Source organism: Leptonychotes weddellii, chromosome X (assembly GCF_054177405.1).
Source record: "Leptonychotes weddellii isolate Sample4059 chromosome X, ASM5417740v2, whole genome shotgun sequence".
NCBI classification, from domain to species: Eukaryota; Metazoa; Chordata; class Mammalia; order Carnivora; family Phocidae; genus Leptonychotes; species Leptonychotes weddellii.
In genome coordinates this window covers 10,826,467-10,847,873 of record NC_138385.1, presented here as the reverse complement: position 1 = coordinate 10,847,873, position 21,407 = coordinate 10,826,467, and the positions used below count along the sequence as shown (strand labels likewise).

Here is a 21,407-nt window from a genome sequence, read left to right as displayed (position 1 = left end):
TGAGACTCCAGAACTCTATGACAATGTAGGTTCAAGTTTTAGCAGTTAGTGATTTTGGACTAGATGGTTCACATACATTCATGGACAGGACCTACATCTAGGACATACACCATTTTCCTATTGAATGGTCGAGTTTAAGTAGCTAAAAATTCAGAACAGAACCATGCAATCAAATCAGGTGGGCAATTGTGTCCTTCCTACCTGTGGATGAAAAGAAATCCACGATTTTGAAAGTCTGTAGTGGTTTTTAACAACGTGCTCTACTTACATATACAATCGGGGATCTGAGGTCAGAGTGTCAATGTTGATGTGCTGCTCCAGCAGGCTGTAGGCCAGGATGGGTAAGGATGTGAAGCAGATATTGTACATTGTAAGGTAAGCGGCATCATACAGTGGCTGAAATGACAAACAACAGAAGAAAAAACGTATGTGTTTGGAAAAACAACAAGCTGAATCCAGACAGTTTCCTTTCACATTTGTCGTGATAGCAAAAGAAGTTTATAAATAAGGCCACTCTCACTGATAACTGTAGAAAAGAAATGAACATATTGTGATATATCATATTAATATATCCTCCCTTTCCACAGGATCTTATTCAGAATGTATACATGCTATAAGGTCTATTTCTAACAAATATTTACTAACAGATTTTGAAAAGATTTCTCAGTGAACAAAGACCAATTAAATATAAGCCTGGAACACCTCAGGGAGACTGTGTCATCGTGGTTTTGTTGTTGTTAATATTTTACATAGTTTTAAGTATCACTATAACTTTCTCTAGGCTGTATTTATGATATTGAATGTGGCCATTTACTAAGGATTAAATAAACGTATTTGCAAAAACAAAGCTAAAAATAGGTACACAGGCATGACTTCCTTAGGCTCCAGACCCAAATCTCCACCTTTCTGTTGGCTGTCCCATAGGCATCTGCAACTCAAAATGTCTAAAACCAAACTCATTAACTTTCCCCTTAAATTTGCTTTCTCCTATGTTCTCTATCTCAGTGAAGAGCCCCTACAATGTTGCAACCAGAGTCCCTATCTTGGTGCCTGGCACCATCTGGGTGCTCAAGAAATATTTTGAAATTAGTGATTCTCCTATCTCACTAGCCATTTCTTTAGTCTCCTATTCTGCCTGAGCCCTCTGCTGGAGTGTTCCAGCACTCAAGTGTTTGGAACTTCATACTCACTCTCTAGGTGATCTCACCAGGTCTGTGTTTTAACACCATCCATTCACTGAACATTCCCAAGTATTTTTCTCTGGCCCAGACCTGTCCCTACGTATCTAGTTACCCACTTGTTACCTCTTGGAAATGTATTTCAAACCTACATCCAGAACTGAGCTCCTTAGCTCAAACGGGCTCCTCTTGAAGTGTTCCCCATCTCAGGAAAGGGCAACTAAATCTTGGTGATCAAGCAGAACCAAAATCTTGGATTCATCCTTGACTCTTTTCTTTTTCATACCCACATCCAGTCAATTCAGGAGTGTTTACTGGCTCTACCTTCAAATATATTCAGAACCAGATCACTTCTCAGCATCTCCACAGTTACCACCCTGCAAGCTTCCTAAATGGCTCCCTACTTCTCCCCTTGATCTCCAGTCCACACAATGGCCCGAGTAGTTCTGTCAGAAAGTAAGCCAAATCAAGTCATTATTTTGTTCAAACTCGGCAGTGGATTCCTTTATCTCTGAAAGTTAAAAAAAAAAAAAAAAAAGGTTCCTACAAAGGAGTGGCTATCCAGTCCCACTTGATCTGGCTTCTTCTGTCTGGCCTTCTCTCTTAGATCTCTCCTGCTCCTTGCCCTTCCTCACTGTACCTCCAACATGTCAGGCACACTCCTGATTTAGGACTTCCTTTGAACTTGCTGTTGCCCCTGCCTGGAACATTTTTCCTTTAGAGAGCCTCATGGATTACTCCCTCACTCACAAATATCAGCTCAAATGTCACTTTCTCAGAGAGACCAACCTTGATTTAAGTTGCTACTCCCTTTCTCATGGACATATTTCCCCTGTTATCTTGTTTTTTATTTTCCTATAGTACTAATCACCTTTTATCTTGTTACACATTTATTATTTTTACTGTCTCTCTTCACACTAGAATTCAAGCTCTACACGGGCAGGGATTTTTATCTACTTTATCAACAGGCATAGACTGAGAGAAACAGGCAGCCCCTAACATCTAGAAACTGTCCTGGCACTCACAAGCTAGGCAATGGTGTTCTGTCGAACACGAACAATTTCATCGAATAACAACATCAAACAAGGCTATTCTGTCACCATGACGGATCGAGACAAGAACATCAACCCATAATCACGTTGAACACAGAATATGAACATTGTCCAAATCACATTAACCAATATCCCTGTTCTGGCAAATATGGGTGACTATTGTTTCTTCACCAACGACAGTGGTAGCCTCCTAGTCTTTAAGCCTCCTGGTAAGATGCACTGAAATGCTTAGTCATAAAATTACCCCCACTTACTGACAGCACCCAATCTAGAGCAAGCCCCGCTCATCTTAAACTTTTCCCCAAATAGGGGCGCCTGGGTGGCTCAGTTGTTAAGCGTCTGCCTTCGGCTCAGGTCATGATCCCAGCGTCCTGGGATAAGCCCCGCATCAGGCTCCCTGCTCAACAGGAAGCCTGCTTCTCTCTCTCCCACTCCCCCTGCTTGTGTTCCCTCTCTCGCGGTGTCTATCTGTCAAATAAATAAATAAAATCTTAAAAAAAAAAAAAAATTTCCCCAAATGACCTAATTCAAACCCAAATCTTTTTTTTTTTTAAAGGATTTTATTTTTAAGTAATCTCTATACTCAATACGGGGCTCGAACTCACGACCTCGAGATTAAAGGTTGCACACTCTACTGATGGAGCCAGTCAGGTGTCCCAAACCCAAATCTATGATTTTTCTAATACTCTCTTCCCGAGAGGCTCCACTGTTCCTCATGTTACTTTCATAATCTGTTTTTGTTTTGTTTTTATATCATTTATTTCTGCTGTAATTTTTATTATTTTCCTTCTTTTGCTGGCTTTAGGCTTTATTTGCTATGTTGTTCCTTTTCCAGCTCCTTTAGGTGTAAGGTTAAGTTGTGTATCTGAGACTTTTCTTGCTTCTTTAGGTAGGCCTGTATGGCAATATACTTCCCTCTTAGAACCGCCTTTGCTGTATCCCAAAGGTTTTGGACTGTCATGTGTTCATTTCCATTTGCTTCCATGTATTTTTAAAAATTTCTTCTTTAATTTCCTGGTTGATCCATTCATTAAGTAGGATGTTCTTTAACCTCCATGTATTTGTGGTCCTTCCAAATATTTTCTTGTGGTTGACTTCAAGTTTTAATGCACTGTGGTCTGAAAATACGCATGGTATGATCTCAATCATTTTGTACTTTCTGAGGCCTGTTTTGTGACCCAGTATGTGATCTATTCTGGAGAATGTTCCACGTGCACTCGAAAAGAATGTGTATTCTGCTGCTTTAGGATGAAATGTTCTGAATATAGCTGTTAATCCCATCTGGTCCAGGGTGTCACTCAAAGCCCTTGTTGATCTTCTGCTTAGAGGATCTGTCCATTGTTGTGAGGGGGGTGTTAAAAGTCCTCTACTATTACTGTATTACTGTCAATGAGTTTCTTTTTATTAATTGACTGATTTATTTGGGTGTTCCCAAGTTGGGGGCATATTTACAATTGTTAGATCTTCTTGATGGATAGACCCCTTAGTTATGATATAATGACCTTTTCCATCTCTTGTTACAGTCTTTATGTATTTTTTATTAAAGATTTTTATTTATTTGACAGAGATAGACACAGCAAGAGAGGGAACACAAGCAGGGGGAGTGGGAGAGGGAGAAGCAGGCTTCCCATGGAGCAGGGAGCCCGATGTGGGGCTCGATCCCAGGACGCTGGGATCATGACCTGAGCTGAAGGCAGGTGCTTAACAACTGAGCCACCCAGGCGCCCCACAGTCTTTGTTTTAAAATCTAGTTTGTCTGGGGCACCTGGGTGGTGTAGTTGGTTAAGTGTCCGACTCTTGGTTTCGGCTTGGGTTGTGAACTCAGGGTCATGAGTTGAGGCCTGTGTTGGGCTCAGTGATCATTGCAGAGTCCACCTGGGGCTCTCTCTCCCTCTCCCTCTGCCCCTCCCTTCCATGCTCTCTCTCATTCTCTAAGATAAATAAATAAATCTTAAAAAAAAAATCTAGCTTATCTAAGTATGGCTACTCCAGCTTTCTTTTGATGTCCATTAGCATGACAGATGGTTCTCTATCCCCCCACTTTTTTTTGAGGGAGAGAGAGAGAGAGAGTGTGTGTAAACGGGGAGGTGGGGAGCGGCAGAGAGAGGGAAAGAGAATCTGGTTTTTTTTTTTTTGAGAAAGAATCTCAAGCAGGCTCCACGCCCAGTGCAGAGCCCAACATGGGGCTCAATCTCACAACTCTGAGATCATGACCTGGGCTGAAATCAAGAGTCAGACGCTTAACCAAATGAGCCACCCAGGTGCCCCCATCCCTTCACTTTCAATCTGCAGGTATCTTTAGGTCTAAAATGAGTCTCTTGTAAGCAGCATATAGATGGATCTTGTTTTTTTATCCATTCTGATACCCTATGTCTTTTGATTAGAGCATTCAGTCCATGTACATTCTGAGTGATTATCAAAAGAGATGAGTTTAGTGCCATTGTGTTACCTGTATAATTGGTGTTTCTGGTGATGTTCTCTGGTCCTTTCTAGTCTTTGTTGATTTTGGTCTTTTTTTTTCTTCCACTCAATGAGTCCCCCTTAAAATTTCTTTGCAGGGCTGATTTAGTGGTCATGAACTCCTTTTGTTTTTGTCTGTCTGGGAAATAATTTCTCTCTCCTTCTATTCTGAATGACAGGCTTGCTGGATAAAGAATTCTTGGCTGCATATTTTTCCCATTTGGCATGTTGAATATTTCCTGCCACTTCTTTCTGGCCTGCCAAGTTTCTGTGGACAGATCTGCTGCAAACCTGATCTGTCTTCCCTTGTAGGTAAAGGACTTTTATCCCCCGCCCCCACTGCCCAACCTCACTGCTTTCAGGATTCTTTCCTTGTCTGTATTTTGTGAATTTGACTATGATATGCCCTGGCGATGGTCAGCTTTTGTTGAATTTAATGGGAGTTCTCTCTGCTTCTTGGATTTTGATGTCTGTGTCCTTCCCCAAATTAGGGAAGTTTTCAGCTATAATTTATTTGAATAAACCTTCTGCCCTTTTTTCTCTCTCTTCACCTTCTGGGACTCCTATGATACGAACATTATGTTTTAATAAGTCATTTAGTTCCCTAACCTATCTTTGTGGTTCATTACCTTTCTTTCTCTCTTCTTTTCAGCTTCATTATTTTCTGTAATTTTATCTTCTATTTCACTGATTTGCTCCTCTGCTTCGTCCATCCTTGTTTTTATGTCCTCCACTTGGGATTGCATCTTGGTTATATCATTTTTAATTTTGGCCTGACTAGATTTAAGTTCTTTTATCTCCACAGTAAGGGATTCTCTAGTCTTCTATGCTTTTTTCAAGCCCAGCTAATCGTCTTTTTAAAATTCTAGTTCAGACATCTTAATTATATCTGTACTGATTAAATCCCTTGCCCTGAGTTCCACTTCCTGTTCTTTCTTTTGGGGTGAATTTCTCCGTCTCGTCATTTTGTCCAGAAAAGAAGAAAATGAAACAAAACCCCCCACAAAAAACAACAAAGAAAAACCCCCCAAAACAAGAATTCCCCCCAAAACCCTAGATCCTGGGTGTGTTTTGGTCTGCTTCTTAGAAGAATCTAGATCCCAAAATAAATAAATAATAAAAGTAAACAAAAAATACAAAAATATAAAGTATATACAAATAAAAATTTGAAAAATTAAAAAAATTTATAAAATGAATTGAAAAGAAAATAAATGAAAAAACAAAAAAGTAAAAAGGAAGCTAGATCCTATTTTCCCCTAGAACTGAAGCTTTGCAGCACTCTATGATCAGTAAACTTGGTGTAAGTGAGTTGTTTGTGCCGGTCTTCTGGGGAAGCAGCCTGTTGGGATGATTCTAAGGTGGACCTGTCCTAGTGGAAATGCGCCTCCAGGGTGTAGTGGGGGCGGGGCTTGGTGTAAGCAGTTCCGGATTCCACTAGGTGGTGCTGTTTTGCTCCCTGAAGGCTCTCAGCACTGATGGGTGGGATGAATATGGTAGTGTACCACTCTCTAGCCCTAGAGCTGAAAGTTCCCACCCCCCACTCCTCAGTGAGCCCTCACAGAAGAGCAGTCAATCACTGATTTCTGTCAGAACCCTGCGTTCAACTGATCTGTGTCCGAGTTTTTTTTTTCGTTAATCTCAGGCACACAACTGAGTTTCAAAACTCTGAATTTCAAGGACTACCACAGCACAGATATGCGCTGCTCTTCTGGGGGAGGGTCTTGCCACACTTTTGCGAGTTGCTGGCCCCTGCCAGGAAAGTGGTCACATAAACGTGCAGGGATTTGCAGTTTATGGCAAAACAGGGCAGAAAGCTGGCACCAAGAATCACTGTTCTCAGCTGGCTTCTATGTTCCTATGCCTGGGAACAGTGCAACCTGTTCTTGCGACCCAGGGGATCCTCAGACCATGGTGTCCCTCCTGGGATTCCACCCTGCTTTGCCACCTGAGCACCTTTAAGTTGGGCACATCCCCCACTGTAGCAGACTTCTAAAAGTTCTGATTTTTGCACTATGGTGCTTATAATGCTTTGCAGTAGCCTCCATAAACAGGCTCCCTCCCTGCCACTCTATCTACAGCTATATATCCCCCAATTCAAATCTCTGCACCTCCTACCTTCCAAAAGGTGGTTGCTTTTCTACTTGTAGACTTGCAGTTTTTGTTCTCTTAGACCTCTGATTGATTTCTTGGTTGTTCAGAATGATTTGATAACTATGTTGCTGTGTTCAAGGGACAAGACATGCTTAGGGTCCCCCTAATGCTCCACCATCCTAACTCCCCTAGATTTAAACTCAGCAAAAATTATCTTCTGAATTGAGAAGAACCCCCAAATAGGTGTTTTGTTCCTTTTCATTTTCAAGGGAGAGGATTAGTTTGTTGGCACACAATACTATATTTTCATTGGAAACTACCCCATTTTCATAATGAGAAAATTGAAAACAACAACAAACATACAAACAAAAAGATTACCTGGTGAGTAATTTCGTTTTGAATTTCATTCAAACAAAAGAAGCATCAATCTACTTTTTTTCCACAATGGTACTTCAATGTTACATGAGAGATAATTATAATTCTTAGATGCATAATTAGGAGACAGAATGTCCTCAAAACAAACAACAGGTTTAGTTGATAATAGTTTCTTATTAAACCTGCTACAAATGTTTTCTTTTCACATAGGAAAAAGACCAGTACTATCCTAGCTTTGCTAAAGAAAGAGTTGCTTTTTGCTTAAAGAATCTGAATCCTGGTCCCATTTCTACATTCTCTGTAGCTTGCTCTCCAATTTCCAGGGTTGGAGAGAACATGTGACATGGACTTGAGTTGAAAAAGGGTGCCTACCTGTATGTACATATTTGCAATAATGGTTCCTACATCCAGCACTAGCACAAGGCCAAAGTAAAAAATAAAAATATTGCACATCACGCCACCACCTGAGAGAGACCTTCTTTTTACCCGATACACTTTTCCTCTAAGATGTCTGACAGTTCCCTCCCTCCTCTCCTTCAGATCTCTGCCCAAATGTCAACTCAGGGAGAACTTTCCAGATCATCTCTAAAATAGCAGACTTCTGCATTCATGCTCCACCAGTTTATAATGCTTTACTTTTTCCTTTGGAGCCTGTATCAGTACCTGACATATTTGTATGATTGCAGTCTCACCCCCTAACACTATACTGCAAGCTCCATGGGTAAGACTTTGTTTTGATCACTGTTATATCCGCAGCACTTAGCCTGGCATACAGTAGGCACTCAAGAGATACTCATTAAATGAACGGACCTACCATCTGAGCAACTGAGGAAGCCAAACATCAACTCCTATGGAAACCTCAATAGCTAAGGTAAACTAAGCAGACTCCAGACAGACTAGGGTCTGAGTCTCAGATGGCTTTATAAGGAATAAGTCCTTTCCTCATACAACTTGTGAACACACTCCTTTCAAACTAAAAACAATGTTTTAACCAGATTAAGCCAATTTCCCTTTAGCATTCTGCTACAAAATTTGAAATGTCTTTTTATTTTTTGAAGATTTTATTTATTTGACAGAGAGAGAGAGGGAGAGAGGGAGAGAGACAGAGAGAGAGAAAGTACAAGCAGGGGGAGTGGGAGAGGGAGAAGCAGACTCCCGGCTGAGCAGGGAGCCTGATGTGGGGCTCGATCCCAGGACCCTGGGATCATGACCTGAGCTGAAGGCAGATGCCACCCAAGCACCCCTGAAATGTCTTTTTAATACCTGCACTCATCCACGAAGTGAGCATTTGACCAGTAGTAATCTGGATGTTCAGACAAAGCAGATTCATCAGAATTTAGAAAACTCTCTGTAACTAAGACTGTTAGTTTTGTATACAAGAAGGCTGATGGCACTTCCTACAGCTGGTAGATGATTAATTCATAAAGCAACTCTGATGAACTGGCACCACGGGCTTGACCACAAGACACTGATGTAAGAAAGAGCATACCCAATGAAGAGGCAAGTTCTAGGGAAAGAGAGCAATCACTTTCCATTCAGAAGAACATACTGTCTTAAAAATACTGCCAAGAAATTAGAAAAAAAATCTCTTCCTAGCAGGAGGAATGAAGTATGCCTTGAAATTTAGAAACTCGGTCTCTAATATCTGCGGTGATGTTACCATTAGCTCAGCATGGCAAAATCACTGAATTGTTCATAGATTAACTGCAAAATTTCTCAGTCATTGAGCATTCCAGCTCCTGTACTGGGCTATCCTTCCACTAGAAGTGACACAAGTTCCATTCCAGTTGTTAAAGCTATAAATGTGCATGCCCATCCCACCACTTATGTATCAATATAACATATATTCTATTCTTTATGTAATAATAGATGTTCAGAAAACAATAAAGGACAAAAAAATGTAGAATTGCTCAAGTAATCCAAGGCTCTATCCAGGCATCACAGCTTCTTGGCCAGTTGAAAGATCAACATTTTTCTAGAAAATCAAACTGAGAAACTGCAAAGGTGTGAGATTTTATTTGATGAAATATTAAACTACACCATTTTAGGATTATTGGAAAGCATGGTTTACACTGATTAAAAGGAATACTCTTAGGGTTATCTCTTTAAGGTATCTCCTCCAATAGGAGGTACCAAATAACTTTCAAGAAGAAAGGAATAATAAGAACATCACTAAAGCAAAGACATAAACATTTGCTATTGTCAAAAACCAGGGCAAGAAGATCAACTGTTGAACCAAAGAATAAAAAAAAATAATAAAATTGTTTTACTTTGAACATACCTCTCTCATCTCTACAATCTAATACATAAAAAGGTAATTTATTAATGGCCAACATAAAGTACATTATAACAAATAACTAGGGAAACAAACCTGTTGTGAGAATCCACAGAAGAACTGGTACAAAAATTGTGGCAAAATGAAACAAAGGTTCTGGAAAAAAAATGTAAAAGAGAGTTAGTTTTCACTTGAACTTTCTAAACTAACACAGGATATTGTACTCCAAATAGTCTACAGTCAATCCCAAGCCCTTCTAATCATAACACAATAAATCTCTATTACAGTTATAAGCAAACAACTCAAAGACAAACGATTAACTCATATTAATACCAACTTTTGCCTTACCAAGCAGAAAGAGGATCTCACCTTATGAGAACCTCTTGCTATTCTTCCTTGAGGGAAGACATAAGCTCATACAAACACAAACATTTAGGTATTACCCCTTAAATGCCAATCTGATTTGCAAAATCAACATAAGGCAGACTGACATAAAGCTCAAAGTGTACATTTAAATTAATGCCCATAAACAGCCAGGATGTTCTTACAGTGTATGTTGACACTAACAGTATCAACTAATGCTTTACTGTCTTTATTACTGCCTCATCAAACAACTGACGTATTATTATTGATCACCTATTATATGCAAAGATGGTACTGTGGGTAATACAAAATAAATAAATAAATAAATAAAACAAAAACCCAGAGCAAAGCTTCTTACTCCTAAGGGACTTATTTAATTGGGAGAACACTAAAAACAAACAGGAAAAAATGAAAGCTGAGAATTCATAACACAGTAAAAGCCACTAGGTAGGACTATAAATACTGAAATTAATGTCTTCAGGCAAAATCACCAGAACTAGTATTTTCCAATGAGTGCCACCCGTCGTGGTAGGATGGGACCTTATTTGAGAGCTGTTCTCACTTGTTCATGATGTCTCTGGATGTCTCTTTGGGTAGCCCTTCAAGAGCCCGTTTTCGGGGTATGTCAGAAAACTAGTCTCTTTCCTTCTGTCACACATTCTCACCTAGCTAATTTACCAGGCTAGGAGGCTTGAAGCTGTTTTTAAAAATCCAATGCATCCTCGAAGGATGAACATCTGCTATAGCTGAGGGTATTTAGGTGAATATACTACAGGCTCTGGAAGCTCTTCCTAAAGAAAAGTGCTATACATGTATTGAATTAAGTCCTACAGCATCGGCGTGTCAGAGCTCCCAAGGTCACCTCTTGAAAGGGGGACACTCACATGTATGCATCAATTTTGGGAGAATGCAAAACCATACTGAAAAAAAAAAAAGTGCTCTGAGGTTGGAGGAGGCAGTACTCAGGGGAGTTACGGGGGTGCTTTGCGGGAAGGGAAGGTCTGACTCTCCCACTAGAATGTAAGTCCCCTGAGAACAGAGACTTTGCCGTCTTAGTCCTTATGAATCTTTAGGTCTTAAAATGGTGCTTGGCACATGGTAACACATTCAAACGTATCTACTGACTGCATAAATAAATAAATTAGAACTTGAACAAGGTGTTACAGATGGATAGGCTATGTTGACAGCATGAACCAAGGCAAGGTGCATGTATTTTATTTTTTTATTATTTATTTTTTAAAAAGATTTTATTTATTTATTTGACAGAGAGAGACACAGTGAGAGAGGGAACACAAGCAGGGGGAGTGGGAGAGGGAGAAGCAGGCTTCCCGCAGAGCAGGGAGCCCGACGAGGGGCTGGATCCCAGGACCCTGGGATCATGACCTGAGCTGAAGGCAGATGCTTAACGACTGAGCCACCCGGGCGCCCCAAGGTGCATGTATTTTAAACATATAAGGTAGGACAGGGTCAGACCGTGGAGTGCCTTAAAAGACAGGCTAATCCTTAGACAATGGAGAGTGAAGTTTCTGGAGAACAGGTTAAATAGTGGCAGTTTCCCAACGTTGACTTGGCTGAATTATGCAAGGTGGATTGAACGGAGAAACAGATGGCAGGAACACCTGTCACTGAAGCACTTCAGGAGTGAAGCAACTGTTATTTGAAGATGCAATGGCAAGGTAAGAGGAAGGAAGGCTCTTCAGCCCAGCTCAAGAGGGTTGAAAGTATTAGAAATCACCCTGGGATAAAAGGCAGCCGTGGAAAAGGAATACTGCTAAGTCAGTAACTAAGGTGATAATGAGCGCAGAGATCCTAATGAAGACAGAGGGCATTAGCTACACGAATAATTCCCTAAATTGGGAACAGGGATATGTTAATTACTGACCACAGGTAAACAGCCATTTTAATGCTTGTTTTGTTTTCCTTAACAGAGCATTCCTTCCATCTGGTGGTAAGTGCTTGAATTGCAGGCCAAAATCTTGAGGCAAACCAGGCCTCAGGAATGGGATCAGAGTGTTAGGCAGATATGCATGGCAAATCTTCATGGGCTCGCCTACTAGAGATAAGTAAGAGAATAACCACCTGTCCCCAAGTGGGGCTGTTGAATTACTTAGTTCAAGGCCTGACAGACCCTAACTGTGATGTACAAAAAGCCTTGGACTGAGAGTAAATAATCCTATTGTGGAAATCTAGCTCTGCCACCTTTGAGCTGAGGAGGGAAAGGCAAGTTTTGTAAGCTCTCTGAGCTCTGCTTTCCACATATTTTAAATGAAAATAATAGTAATTGCTCAAAGGAGATTTGTGAGGACTAAGAAAATAATGTGCTTTTGTCAACAGCAAGTATCTTACACATATTGGGTTAATCATCATTATCATCATCGTCTATGTTTGGCCGGGATACCAGCTGATACTGGATGACAGGGTCCTGGCAAATCTGTAAACCTGGGTTCACACTTATAGTATGTATGTATTTATTTTTCAAATTTTATTTTTAAGTAGTCTCTACACCCAACGTGGGGCTCAAACTCACAATCCCGAGATCAAGAGTCACACGCTCCACTGAGCCAGCTAGGCATCCCAACACGTATTTTTTTGAAAACTTTTTTTTTTTTTTTAAAGTAGGCTCCATGCTAAACGTAGGGCTCAAACTCACAACCCTGTGATCAAGAGTTGCAGCCTCTACTGACTGAGTCAGCCAGGTGCCCCTCACAGTTATGTAGGTCTTTTCGAAAATAGAAAGCTAGTAAGAACAGGGATTGATCACAGAAAACTGACACACAAAAACAGTTGCTGTGCTTTCCCTTCTGAGAAATATAGGGCATGAAATCCAAACACCGTAACGGTTTGAATCATTTAACTTGCACACAAACTTGGTAATGTACCTACAAACTAGAATCTAATTAAGAACTTTGGTAAATTCTCTCCCCTGGTAGACAAAAATGATTAGGCAAGCTCAGTCTAACATGAACTCTAATGCTCGGTGATAAAAGAAAACCAAGGTATTGTTGGGGAAATGACCTCAGTGTCCACCCATAGGGGTTTGGGATTCCACACCATTATCATGTTTTAGGTGAATAATTAACTGGGTGAGAAAACTGTTCACAATATATTATTAAGTGAAAAGGGAAAAGTGCAAAACAGTATGTTTTGGGACTGACTGCTAAAAGTATGGGGCTTCTTATGGGGTGATGGAAATGTTCTGGAATTAGATAGTGGCAATGGTTGCTCATCATAGCGAATACACTAAAAGACACCATATTGTACACTTTGAATGTATGATAGTGAATTTTGTTATGTGAAGTATATCTCAATATAAAAATTGAAAAAAAAAAAACCCAGTAGTGTATAAAAACAATATAGGGGCACCTGGCTGGCTTGGTTGGTAGAGCATGTGACTCTTGATCTTGGGGGTTTTGAGTATGGGCCCCAGGTTGGGCGCAGAGCTTACTTGGAAAAAAGAAAAAAACACCAAAAAAACCCAAAACCCAAAAACAATGTCAACACAATTTAATTTATATAGAACAGGTCACATAAAATGTCACCACTGGTTCTCTCTGTGGGTATGATTATAATTACAGATGACTTCAAAACCTTCATTTTGGAAAAAGAGTTATATATAAGAGGGATTTGAGAAAAATCATTGTTGCATGAGTTTCCTTTCGATTAGAGCATTAAGTCACTAAGCAAGATTCTCAGAGAACCTCGTCTTGAGGAGAACCATGCCAATGTTTTACATACTTAAATAATTAAAATCAATCAGGATTAGAGAGGAAGGACCAAAATGGTATGCAAACAAAAATTTAACCTAACTCTATTACAAATAAATAACATAACCACAATGAAATGGTGGAAAAGGAAAAAAAGTAATTTTGGAAATAGTATTTTGACTGTATACTCTAAGGCTAAAGACAAAAAGAAGTATATAACAAATAACTTCCTGTTACTCACAGGATTATGATAAAATAAATAATAAAATAAACTGGCCAGTTTGTAGAATGTCCCTCAATTTGGGCTTGTCTAATGTTTGCTTATCATGAGAATCAGGTTATGCTTTTTTGGCACCAATACCATAGAAGTAATGTTGTAACCTGCTCAGTGCATCATATCAGGTATTGGTGCCAAAAAAGCATAAACTGGCCAGTACTCTTCGAAAATGTTAAGATCACGAAGACAAAGAAGATAGCAGTATTCCAGTGTAAAGAAGACTAAGGAGGGGGCGCCTGGGTGGCTCAGTCCATTAAGCGTCTGCCTTTGGCTCAGGTCATGATCTCAGGGTCCTGGGATCGAGCCCCGTGTTGGGCTCCCTGCTCAGTGGGGAGTCTGCTTCTCTCTCTCTCTCTGCCCCTCTCCCCTGCTCATGCTCTCTCTCTCTCCAAAATAAACTAAAAAAAAAAAAAAAAAAAAAAAGACGACTGAGGAGGTAAGACAGCTAAATGAAATCATGAGCCTGAAACAAACCTCAGAGACTACCAGTGGGACCTTTGGCAAAATTCCAAGACTACATGTAGACTGGTTAATAATGTGCCAATTAATATCAATTTACGGGTCTTGATAACTATACTGTGTGTTATCTAAGGTGTTAACAGCAGACAAAGAGTATATGAAAATTATTTCACTAATTTCGCAATTTTTTTAAAGTCTGAAATTATTTCAACACAAAAAGTGAAAAAAGCTTTAAAAACTATACTGAACAGAACACAGAACAAGAGATCAAGTTCTGGCCCTTGTCGGCTTAAAATGATTTTCATACTTTAGACATTATTTCACCTTCATGTATGCCAGGTTCATTAGGCATAAAATGAGTGGCTTGTACTATATTCATGGGACTCCAAATTGTGCTCTGAGGAATCTCTGGGCAAGACAAGGAGACTGAGCAAGGAAATAGCCCTGGACTCATCATCCTTCAATGAATGCAATTTTGCTTCTAACTGCTTTACCTGTATAATTCCACTTGAAAAGAGTAGTTCAGAATACTTTTTAGGATAAAAAGGGAACCAACTATTGATAATATGATATAACATGGATGAAGCATAAAAACATTATGCTAAGTGAAACAGGCCAGACACAAAAGAGCACATATGATTTTATTTATATGAAGTTCTAAAACAGGCAACTCTAATGTGCATACTGCATAAATTATACCTAAATTTATATATTTTATGTTGTAAGTATCACTATATATTGTATAACAATACAAATCAGATTAGTCATTGGTGCAAGGTAGAGGAGACTGGGAAGGAGCACATGGGAACTTTCTGGGTTGATGGTTACATGGATGTATACATGTGTCAAAATGGAAATGTACACTTTTAATGGGTACATTTTACTGTATTTAAACTCCACTTCAAGAAAGTTGACTTAAAAATTTCATCCCAAATTGCTCGCATTAAAAGGAATTTCTAGTTTCTTTTTTAAAAATATTTTTTATTTGAGAGAGTGCACGCCTGTGTGTGGGGGGGGGAGAGGGAGGGCAGATGGGGAGGGAGAGAAGCTCAAGCAGACTCCCCGCTGAGGGCGGAGCCCAAAGCAAGGCTCGATCTCACGACCCTGAGATCACGACCTGAGCAGAAAGACCTGAGCCGAAATCAAGAGTCGGACGCTTAACTGAGGGCCACCCAGGTGCCCCAGGAATTTCTAGTTTCTGATTCATTAGATAATGTTTTGTAGACCACAAATCTCAGTACTAAGACAGCAAAAGAACCGTGAAAAATGGGAGGAAAATCCTATGACCAAGCTGAGCCAATGCTGGGTTAGATGGTGATAAGTTCAATTACAAATATTTTGTTCCATACCTTATAGAAGAAATACTGTACAAGGTGTGCTATTCTCACATAATATAGATGTCCGTGAGCCAAGAGCAGTTTTTTTAAATGTTTAAACTTCGGAACAGCATAATCGCTATTCCTGGCTGCTTGCCGACCTTCTTTGCCTTTAATACCTGAAAAAGAGAAAAATCTCTCTATTTTATAAAATAAACAACCTCCTGATTTGTTATTTTCACACTTTTAACTTGTTTATGTGGCACAGTTCACTCATGTAGTTTAAATTTTTTTAACCAAAAAGTGCTGTAACAATGACAATGAGTCTTACCAATAAAAAGTAAAACTTAACTGGTAATTACTTATTTATAACACGATATAAAACAAATAGAATCATTGTTTTAATCATTACAAGGCAAAAATTAAGGAAAAAATTAAATCTGAAAATTTATCTGAAAAAAGGCACTTAGTAAGTGCATAAATGTACATGCTCCTAGACAAGGGGCTATATCAAAGCAACTCAGAGACCTGGGGTTTGTGGTCCAGGAGCTCAAAACTGAGAGTTACAAAGAGATGGTGAAGTCCTCTCACTGAATGAAACTCTGAGTAGTAGCCCAAGTGGTTCCATGAGCTCAAGCAGCTTTAGGCCATTTCCACACTGAATAACCAATGAGTACAACTGAGAGTTCCACACTAAATAGGGTTACTTCCAAATGGAAAGAATTTGGGAATCCAGAGTGCAGTAATAATAATTCCCAAGATACCTAGACCATTATTTCTTCCCTTCAAAAAAAAAACAAAAACAAAAACAAACCAAACCTCCTGGGGTGTTAGGATTGCTGCCTATCAGCAGCCTGACATGGGAAAAAAATGGTGCAGGCAGGAGAAAAAGCTGTTGTTGCATGCCAACATATAAATTCGACACTACAGCCCAAAGCACCCATAAATATTGCCATGTGGAAAACCAGCCAACCAATTATCATTTCTTAGTCCCAAACAGTTAAGAATCTCAGAAGATAGAGTGCAGCAACAAAAGCAGGCGATGTGGCCAGGGGCAGAAAATCAATAAAATTTCATGCATGCTGTTAAAGTGAGAGCTAAATGATCAATTGCACCGCCAGTAGGCTTGGGAAATTCACTTTACTTGGCTAATATAAAAATATCCTCTAACTTTGTATTGCTACGTTCCCACCGGGGCAGGACTTTGGGATGGACGTGTTAGATGAGGACCTTCATCAATGATTATCATCCCCAAATTAAAATTCAAGAGGAGTAACTAAGACATTCTCTCTAGAATATAAGACCACGCGACCTAACAAGCGATATGGATACCTTACAGCTGCCATCTCATTAGGTGGTTCTTACCTATTCCCACATGGGATTCCAAGATCATACTAACATCATTGGCACCATCACCTATCGACAGCGTTATTGGGCTGCCTTTTAAATTCTTCACCATTCTGACAATCTAAACATTAAATACAAAAGAGGTACAGAAAAGGTCAAAGCAGAATGTGAGACTACTACATTGCGGGTATATGCCTTGTTCACACTTGTAAATGGAGGCCTTGCAAACAAATAGAAAGGTAGTTTATGCGTATTTCATACAATAGCCTTGAATTCTCAGAGGTAAAAGAATGTAGCATTTTAAATGTAACACCAGTGCCCACTATTTTTTTTTTTTGTTTCCATGCATATACGAAGTGTCAGAAAACCTTGCCTCCTACCTATACTAAGAGGCCAACCTGTTTCCCTCTTTTGTTCTTGCTTCACGTGTCCTTTCAGATGGGGTGTTGAGTGTGACAGTGGAGACCAGAAAGCTGATTTGAGGTACCATGCATTAGGGCTACTGGAATTAAGAGTAGGAAGTGAGAGAACCATGCTTCTAGACCCTCTCCATCTCTCCTCCCAGCAGATACAACCACTCCCTTCGGCGCATTCCCCTATTCCCAGGGACTTCCCCGATGATAAATTCTTACACCCATCTAGCTGCCAACTAAACTTTACTAAATCTCCCAATGCCCAATATGATCTTACCTCTTCTACAGGTAGCTGCGTTTTTAAATGGGGGCATCTTAAAGGTGGTGAGATTTGCAGAAAGTTCTCTTGAGATATGTGTATAAAGCCTGTCACCACTATTCCCTGAGTGTCTCTTCAAGATGTGTCAACGGCACAATGCAGCTCACTGCTGTGTTCATGGCGGGTACCGAATAAAAGAAATCTTCTGGTGGAGTCACTTTGTGCAAGTATATTGGGTAGGCAGCCACCCTCCCACCCCATGTTTTAGATAATGACTGCTTTATGTGTCACCCCTCAAAACCCTCTAGAATCTGGCAGTTTTTAAAAAGTGTATATAATTCAGAAGCTAACTAATGCCTTGCAGAAATTCTGTCCTCTGAATTGCTTTCACCAGTTAACATAAATAAAATCCATTTTCAACATAAGTGATTAAAAATAACTGACCCGAGGCTAAGCCACCCCACAGTCTTTTCTTTAAACAATATTCGGTCAGGTTTTAGTTGTACTAAATAGCGTACAAAAAACCCCACATCCAATTACATTTAACACAAAAATGCTGTTATTGTGAGATGCCGGCTTTCCCCCATTCCCTCCCCTCAACTTGGTTCTTTTAAAAAATTTTTAGAGACTCTCAGAAATAATCTGTAAATCAGTCAAAGACAAACTTAAAGAACCCGCACTAAATTTGTGTTTGACGGGCTACAATTCTGGTTAACCTAATTGCACCTGTGAAACTTGGGCAGCAATGATTTACACCTTAAGGAAGAAAAGGTGCAGCCAGGAAAGTTCTAGGGAAGGTGATAAAATTAGCAAGGGTGACAGCTTCTGCATGAAAATATGGATTAAGAAGATTAAAGGTCGTCCTTGGGGAAAGATAAAAAGATATATAGTCATGGACTATAAAATCATGAAAGATCTAGATAGATAAACATTTTTTTTTTTTTTTTACTGTGCCCTGGGTCACCTGGATTAAGAACTTCTCTTCAATCTCTAAAATAGCTTCATGCGAAAGAAATCAATTTGCCAAAAACTACTTATCGACCAAATACAACTGCACACAATACAATGTGCAATGTCATGTGCAAATATCCAAGAAAGACAGGCTGGTCACACACCTTAAGAAACATCTAATGGAATAGGAGAGATAGGGAATGAATACAAGAATATTAGATAATCAGATTAACAATAAACACTAACAGTGTGAGGTATCTGTGCAAGGGAATTTGTAACATTGTCGTCTAAGTTGTCCACATAAAAAGGCCCATGATGGCAGGAAGGGAGAGGATTCTACGTGCCACAGTAATCAGGAATGATTTTATAGAAGGAAGAGTCATTTAATCTAAATCATGAAAGATGGTTAAAGATCTGCGTGGATGGGGAAAAGGGGCTTGGAGGAGTATTCCAGAGGGAATGGCATGATCTAAGGCACATAGCCAGGTTAGGTACAATATATGCTCAGAAGACAGACTGGCTTGACCAGATCAATGAGTTTTCATATAGGGGGCATGGACAGCCATATCTGGGTCCAGATCAATAGGGAGTGATGTTATGAAAGTGGTCACAGGCTGCAGGAGGAATAGGAAGAAAAGGCAAGACCGCAGGCAAAGAGCCAAGTTAGGTGGCTAGTTACAGGTGGAGTTCAATGAGCTGTTAAAGGAATCTGCATCTGCCAGGAAAGAAAAGATGAAAAAGACAACGTACTACGAAATGGACAGAATTTGGTGACTGAAACCACATGGAAGGGTAAAGCATGGGGGGGAGTCACCAGAGATTTCAAGGTTCTGAATCTAGAAACCCAGAAGTACAGTGAGCTCAGTAACTGATGCAGAAGACAAGGAAGATGATGGGCTCTAAAGAAAGCTGAGTTGAGATGGTAATGACAACGCCCAAGAAGACGTGTTCAGTAAGCAGCTAGAGAAGTAAAGTAGAAGCTGAAGTATTTGGATTGGAGAAGTGACTGGAAAATCACCTGCATGGACCTGACGGAGGAGTAGGTGATATCCTGGAAGATGGGACTATAGTGAAGGAAATAAAATGGGCCAAGGACTGAACTACAGGGAGGTTCCATATTCTGGCTAGGAGAAGCTGGGAGAAGCAGTATGGGGTCAGGAATTCAAGTAACTGCCTGGGCAGTGGAGTAGCCAGAATCCTAGTGATCAATTTGAGCAACAGACAATAAATGTGGGGACGGGGCGGGGAGGGGGGGGAAAGAGAGATTGCCTCTGAATAAAGGGACAGATTTCTCTGGCTGTGGTTCTGGTAGGATCCACTTCCTCAACTGGGGTTAACCAAGGCTCTGAAGGTTGAAGAAAAGAAAGAAGAGCACCTGATTGTGGTGGGGATTGAGAGTGAGAAGAAAGTAGACAGAGACAATGCCCTAAGTTAGGATGGGCTGTGTGTGGGCGCATGTGTGTGCGTGCGCATGAAGTAGGGGGTAGAGTTTGTGTAAAGGACAAACCAAGGACACAGCCATTCCTTGGGTCTAGAGCAAGCAGTTGAAGAATATGAAGAAGCAACACTAAGGCATGTGAAAGAATATAGTGTATACAGAAGTGAAAAGGTTTGTTAACTGTACTAAGGGCAAAAAAGCAAGCAAGGTGAAGCAGATCAACTCGAGCTGGAGGAGCTGGAAAAAACAGCCTATGGGAGGTGGCTCTTGAATTGGGTTTAAGTATGAGTAAAAGTTCTGTTAGGCCAAGAGGAATTCAGAGAGAATTCCAGGTGAGGAAAGCTTTGGAGGAAAGGGAGCACCAACCAACAGGAGTGGAGGATTCAGGCTGGACACAGAGTGACAGTGGACACAGAGCACGTAGAGACACGACAAGGGCCAACAGGGATGAGCCTGAATGCCAGAGTGCCAGAATGCCAGAATGCCCGTCATCCTCAGGGACTAGGAAACTATGAAAGTATCTGAGTAAGAATATATAATGGAAGAAGTGGTGTTTTAACAAGATTAATTTGGGAGCATGACAAGAGATTGAAGGGGGATGGGTGAAAGCCAGGAGACTGACGAGGAAGCTAAATCACAGAGTCTGTGTGTGAAGTCATAGCGCTTGGACTGGGATGGAAGTGAAAGGTTTAAAAAGACGGCACCCAAATGAGACCTATGACAAAAGGTAGGATCAACGGGGCACCGTGACTACATAGAGTGCAGAAGAAGAGAAGGGTCAAAGGTCATTTGGTGACTTAGGGAGCAAAAAAAAATGTGGCGCTGGTGACAAGACTAATGAAGACAAGGGAGAAAACAAACTGGTCTGAAGGAGAAAATGACAAGATCTGTCTTGGACACTAGAATTTAATATGACAGCGGGGATTCCACATACAGCTGTCTAGCAGGCAGCTAGAAATACGAGGTTTCACGTAAAGGGAAAGTCAGTACCAGAGACTATCAATGAGAGTCACAGAAATTCGTGTTTAGAGAGACAGGCTATAAGTGAAAAGCAGAAGGAAGACTTAGCCCCAGAGAAAAATGATAATTAGTGAGAAGTGAGAGGATGACACAAAATAAAAAGACACTAGGTTGCCAAGTAGGACAAAAAAAAAAAAAAAAAGGCAAGATTGTGGACTACAGACAGAAACTCAGGGAGGAAAGTTTTAAAGAGGCTATGACTGACTGCGGCAGAGAAACGAGGAGAACAAAAGACAGCGCAATGGATTCGGCAAGGAGGTCACTGCTCTTCTCTAGGCGATCCAACGGATGTGACGCCATGACGAGAAGACAGAACACACGGGGCTAATGTCACAGGGGAGCAAGGAGCAGTGCGATGGATGCAGCACGCACCAAGCACTCATTAGAGAAGCTTGGAAGGCAAGGAACTGGACAGCCAGCTTGAGGGGA

At 40.4% G+C, this 21,407-nt stretch overlaps 1 protein-coding gene across 11 annotated transcripts in view; it reads right to left on the bottom strand.

Annotated features, from left to right (window-relative positions):
- The window catches only part of ATP11C (ATPase phospholipid transporting 11C (ATP11C blood group)), a 172,948-nt gene that overhangs the window by 24,754 nt on the left and 126,787 nt on the right, over positions 1-21,407 (bottom strand). For all 11 annotated transcript variants that reach the window (XM_081808177.1, XM_081808173.1, XM_081808171.1 and 8 more), the window contains 4 exons: positions 16,916-17,018; positions 15,584-15,729; positions 9,528-9,587; positions 269-396 (listed from right to left, as the gene is read on the bottom strand). In XM_081808177.1, the coding sequence (XP_081664303.1) occupies positions 269-396; positions 9,528-9,587; positions 15,584-15,729; positions 16,916-17,018 (437 nt within the window). The remainder of the gene's footprint in view (positions 1-268; positions 397-9,527; positions 9,588-15,583; positions 15,730-16,915; positions 17,019-21,407) is intronic.